The sequence below is a fragment of the Clupea harengus genome, chromosome 8 (assembly GCF_900700415.2).
Source record: "Clupea harengus chromosome 8, Ch_v2.0.2, whole genome shotgun sequence".
In the NCBI taxonomy this organism is placed as follows: Eukaryota; Metazoa; Chordata; class Actinopteri; order Clupeiformes; family Clupeidae; genus Clupea; species Clupea harengus.
The window spans coordinates 13,326,740-13,332,739 of record NC_045159.1 but is presented as its reverse complement, the minus strand read 5'-3'; the positions used below and the strand labels follow the sequence as shown (position 1 = coordinate 13,332,739).

The window sequence follows — 6,000 nt, the reverse complement described above, 5'->3', positions numbered from 1 at the left end:
CTTCGTTCGGCGTGGTGGAATGTGGTTGGTATGCTGTACATGGTTCAGAATAACTCAGTGTAACTGTTGGCTTAAAGTTAGCGTCCGCCAAGAACAAACAAGGCAAAGAAACGTCCCTGGAGGATGCTATGCTATTCTCACTCTTGTCAGTAGCGTTTCTTAGAAGATGTGTTTTTTGGTCCTGGGCCTCCCTCTCTGCACTGACTGGAGCCGTCCCAGGGTTTTTGGAGAAGAAGTCAAAATAGCCATCAGTTGGGGGTGAGACCCCCCACCCCCCCTCTCCCACACACACACACACACACACACCATCTTTTGTGTTCTATTCCTGTGTCAAAACCACCTCTGTTGCCCCAGGAGAAATGTACACCGACATCCCTCACCAAAACTCTGGTGCCATGTGGTCCTAATAAGAGGAGCAACCAATAAAACAGCTCTTTAAAACTGAATTTGGCCGCTCTATAAATATCCCTGCCTGTGGTTTGGATTGTTTCACATTTTACAGAATATTGTGTTGAGGTACAGTAAAAGAGAGGGCCAAAAAAAGAAATGAAACAAAAGGGAGAGAGAAAGAGAGAGAAAGAGAAACAAAAAAAAAAACTCACTCACTTCCCCATTTATGTACTGTCGTTATGCTTCATGGAAGAGGATATATTTGCTAACATGGCTTGTCCTTAAACTTGGAAAAGTACTCTAAGTGATCTTGGCTAACATGGCTTGTCTGCGGCTACAACTCCATCCTTCCCATGTGAAGGATTTCCATGCAGTGATGACATTACACAATAGCCAATTTTTTAGGTGATGCAAAGCATTTAAGTGCATTTGTGGAGGTTAGAGTTTAGAGGGGAAAAGCGGTCAGGGGTTTTTCCTCCTTATACCCAGGCTTTAATCTGGAGGACACACACAGATAAATCCAGATGCAAAACCCAGCTAAACATGCCTTGTGAAAGTCTTGCTCTATCTCTTACATTAAGTGTGTGTGTATATTCTTTTTGTGTGTGTGCTCACTCTGCCACTTGTGTAAGTGGAGGAAAGGTTAGTTCTTTCCCAAGACAGTGTTGTAACTCGGGATTCATGGTGGCCGGCTTACTTGTCTACCCTCCTGGAGCTTGGAGCTGAATCTAATTTGTGTGAGAGTGTATGTGTGTGTGAGACAGTACATACAGACTCTGTGTGTGTGTGTGTGTGTGTGTGTGCGCACATGCACACATGTTCATATGTGGGCGCACGTGTGTATTTGAGTATGACTATCATGCATCCTCCTGCCCGTGTATACATGAATCTGTGTGTATGTCTACATGCATGAGAGAGAGCGAGAGAGAGAGAGAGAGATAGTGAGAGTGATAGAGAGAGTGCATTCTAACTAGGGAAAATGTCCCATTCATCAATGTTTACGGGGCAATAATAGGCCCTGTTCACAGACACTCCACCCTGTGAAGATTACAGGATGCAGATACCCCCTTCTCAGTAAGTGAATATTACCCGCTGGCCTTGAGGAGAGGGGGAAAAAAGAGAGACTGTCCAACGTGGAAATCGATAGCGAATATAGAGGGAGAGTAAACAGCCCTTGACAACCACAACTGTGCAGCTCCACTGAGCCCCCTGCCCATTAATCTCCATATTTGCTTTTAACAGGAGGGGGGCGGGAAGGTCGCAAGGCTCCTTTCCTGCTGCTCCAGGGGCCCCTCACCTCTCCCGGCAATACGGGCCCCTGTCGCCCTAATTATAGGGCGGCCATTTTTAATATGATGTATTGTCTGTCCTCTGGGCCTTTTTTTTCCTTGTCTTTTGTGTCGCACATATTTGGTGTGATTCTGGGACCGTGGCTCTTGATTTAGTGTTGGTTTTTTTTCTTTCTGAAGAAAAAGAAAAGTCGGATGTCCCCTCCCTTCTTTCACAGCAGAGTTTGAAGCTGGGCAGTGTTTTTTTGCTTTTTTCGTTTGGACGTCTGGGTTTTCTCGACATCGATAGTTATGGATTTGTTATTTCTTCCCATGTTTATGGCGGGCGCGGACATGGTCATTTTGCATTCGGATTGTGTTTGAGGCATTTGCCCCCGGGCATCTCTTTAAGGACAGGCAAATGGGACAAAAATCAGAGGTAAATCACACACACTGGAATTTCCTCCATTTATCCCTGCTGAAGTATTTACATGCTGGGCTGGGATTCGGAGTGTGTGTGTGTGTGTGTGTGTGTGTGTGTGTGTGTGTGTGTGTGTGTGTGTGTGTGTGTGTGGAGATGGGTTGGACGCATCAATGACATGTTACGACATGTACATTTTACATACGCAGACATCTAAGAGACTTTATTGTAAAAAAAAAAAAATGTAAAGTACGCATGGGGCAGATGTGCGTATGTTGGAGAGCGTAGCGCATACAGTGACCAGTCTGCAGAAAGTGGCGCTGTGTCTTCATTTCACATTGCATGTACTAAAACCTACAGCTGATTGCATAATCAATGCTTGTCACTGCACTCTAACCATAATTTGTGGCATCCACAACTGAAAGGAATCATTCAATCATTGAATGGAAGTGTAATTGAATGGAATCATGGAACTGCTGACCGACAGAAAAGGAAACAAAAGTTTAGCATTCAGGATATATAAGCTAACAGTGTGTCATCAAACAGAGAGAGATAATACAGGGCAGTAATTCTACATCACTCACAAGAATATATACTGGGACTGTTGTGCAGTTATAGCAAACAAAGTCAATAGTGTAGCAGGTAGGCAGAATGCGATTTTAGCCATGTGCGGTCTGGTCTGTTTGTACATACCATGCCATGTTTTTAGGTGCATGTTGCGACGAAAAAGGCGCTAACATATTAGTTCATCTCATAGTTCATAGTTTTGCAATACTCTGCAATCACAAGACTCTGAAGTTGTTAAAAGGATCAGTTTGTAACTTCGGTTCTTCGGAGAAATCCCTGACACTGAATTGAGAGGCCAAAGTGAGGTGTAAAAAATGTGATATCCTTGGAAACCTCAGGCCTGTTGTTTGTCAAGTTGGACTTGGGTGTCGGAGAGGACTTAATTAGAGACTTGGGCATTGTGCTCAAACCACCCTACCGCAACAGCCACAAGGAAAGCACCTAGATCTCCTAGATCGCTTTCTCTCTCTCTCTCTCTCTCTCACTCTCTGTCTCATTCTTACTCCAGACGTGCACACACACACACACACACACACACACACACACACACACACACACACACCTTCACACCATCAAAACCACTCTGCTTCTCTCTCTTCCTCTTTTCATCCCCTCCTTTCACCACTGTGTTCTGTGGAACCAAAGCTCATTTTGAGGCCCTTGTGTGTCCATGGGGACAACAGAACTGAAGAAAGATCCCCCCCCCCCCCCCCTTTTTCGTTTTCGATCTCTTTTTTTATTTTATTCACATGGTTTCTGAGCTCTTCTGAGGCAGGCACCATGACAGACACAGCACCCAAAGAAGAAGGGCCACTGTTTTCTCAGTGCCATAATGCTCTCTGTATGGTGCGCTGAGGTCCAGGAGGTTGGGACAACAGGTGACAAAGGACAGGGCATAGACAGAAAGAAGAGGGGGAGAGAGACAGAGAGAAAAAAGGAGGAGGGAGAGAGGGATAGAGAGAGACTTTTCAAAATGATCTTTCTATTTCTATGTCTATTTGTTCACTCAGTACATAGGAAACAGTTGATAGGTACATATTCACGCGATAAAAAAGCAGTTTGGATTTGAGGTTGAATTTGACCAAGAGAAACACAGATAAAGAAAAAGTAAATGGTGACAAAGTTCTAAGCGTATTCATCCATTTCCTCATTTTTGTTTTAATAGAGATGTGATTTTCCCCGTTCAGTTTGATGCTTCAGTGGGTTTCAAACCACCTTTTGTGTCGTGAATTTGTATTGACTTGAAGCTTAGAAAATCTGTTTTCCATTCACGGCAATGATGATGATGATGATGATGCAAGTTGCTGTACCCTGGGGTAAAGAAAGTTTTTTTCGCTGTTGTTGTTGTTGTTTTTCTGGTGGATTGCCAATCGTCTCGCCAGCAAACCCTGGACATCCTTCAGCGAACATACCCCAAGGTGCAGAAATTTTGCAAGAGATCATAATTGTTTTCCCATTCCTTTAGTCTCTCTTTCTTTCTCTCTCTCTCTCTTTCTGTCTTTCTCTCCCTGTGTTTGGCAACTCCACTCTCTTCTGCCTGAGAGTCTTAGTGTTAGAGCTCCCAGATGCCAGCATGTAACTAAAAGAGACGATGCTGTCACATCACAAGGCATTCACTTTCTTGTGGTTTCTGTGTGTGTGTGTGTGTGTGTGTGTGTGTGTTTGTGTGTGTATGTGTACTTCAATGGAGTATCTTTACCACTCTTTTCTTGTGCGCTCTAAAAGCAACACAAATGGATAGGCCACCATCTTTGTGCTCTCACCCTTCCTCCTCGTCCGCTCCCTTCTCAGAAACACCCCTCCTCTCCCCTCCCCTTCCTTCCCCTCCCCTCCTCTGACTGACAGGCTTTTACATTAGCTCTTTGACAAGATAAAGGCTTAACGCCGGTAATTGCGACGCTAAATGCGTAAACGTAAATGTCCTCTTTAAAATCTCCCTCCAGATTACCATCCCATACCTGCTTTTCAGTCCTCGCCTTCATAAATAAGGGCAATCTAGGCTGTGAGAATGCGTTGCTTCTTCCATTAGAACAATTGAGGATTTCTTTTTTCTTAAACCTGACACTCTCTCACCCCCTCCAACATCACTTATGACTGTCTCATGTCTTCGTTGTCAATCGATTTGTTCAGAAATGATCCTAAGTGCGTGCAACATCAGAAAAGCTTTGTTACTCATTTCCTGATGTGTTTTTGGTTTGCTTTGCCGTTACGGCAGGCCTGGGGGATGCCTGGCGACATGATTAATGCACTAGGACATTTTTTTTGGCCAGGACACAGGTGCTTTTAGGAGCTTGGGCAGAAGGTGTCTGCTAGAGAGTTGTAAAGTTTGTTGGCTTTTGGCATATTGTTGTCTAAAGATTGTTCCTGAGGACCTGTTGTGTAGGCTGACCCAGATCCTGGCGAGCGATTCCCTTTCTCATCTGTCTCGTAGGACCAGACCAGACGCTCTTATCAGGAAGCTCTGATAGGTCCCATCGGCTGTCCTTTTACTGAATCCCATTGAGAACCCTCTCTCTCATTTTTGAATGTGACATGTCATTAATGGATTCTCTCTCTCTCTCTCTCTCTCTCTCTCTCTCTCTCTCTCTCTCTAGCCCTGAATGAGCCTACCATTGACTACGGTTTCCAGAGACTCCAGAAGGTCATCCCCAGACACCCTGGAGACCCTGAGCGTCTCCCAAAGGTCTGTCCCCTCTTCTTTTCTCTCTAAATGTCCCACAGATCCCTTCTTATCTGGGCCCAGTGTCTGTGGCGGTAAGATGGCCAGTGAGCCGTCTGATGTGTCCACCAGTCTACCTTGGCTGTGTGTCTCAGTAGGTAAAGTGTACAGCTGCCTGGTAGCTTTGACGCTTTATTCCCATATGAATCCACTTGAGTTAAGACTGTTTTGGTAGAAATATCTGACGGAATTCTGACACGAGCTGAAGGGTCCACAAGCCTCTGAGAATATTTCCATTAGTTTAATTAAAACCTGAGCAGACCTCCCAAGTAAATTAATCCCTTTATTAATTCGGACAGTGAATAGTCGTCGTCATAGAACAACACGGCTTAATTCAGCGGCCAAAGCCGAACCCAATATGACAGCCCAATTAGATATGGATGGATAGCTGAATAATATTGCATGCTCTTCCTAAGGTCAGAGAGTTTTGGCACTTTGTCATGTCTGCCAGAGAACAAAGACAGGTATCAGCTACTTAAACCACAGGCAGTCCAGGATACATTTTTGTAGAGTTTAATCTCTGACGCAGCGAGTTTGACATGGTATCAGGCGCAGTGTCTTTCTCCTTCTCTTCAGCAGCCCTCTGTCTTTCACCACGTCCCCTGGTGATCTGGCCACAAAGACAAGTGTGTTGC

The 6,000-nt window shown here is 44.8% G+C and overlaps 1 protein-coding gene across 2 annotated transcripts in view; it reads left to right on the top strand.

The window, feature by feature from the left end:
- Positions 1-6,000, top strand: part of LOC105896238 (EBF transcription factor 1) — a 152,700-nt gene that overhangs the window by 124,535 nt on the left and 22,165 nt on the right. For both annotated transcript variants that reach the window (XM_012822976.3, XM_031571959.2), the window contains exon 11: positions 5,241-5,329. In XM_012822976.3, coding sequence (XP_012678430.1) covers positions 5,241-5,329 — 89 coding nt within the window. The remainder of the gene's footprint in view (positions 1-5,240; positions 5,330-6,000) is intronic.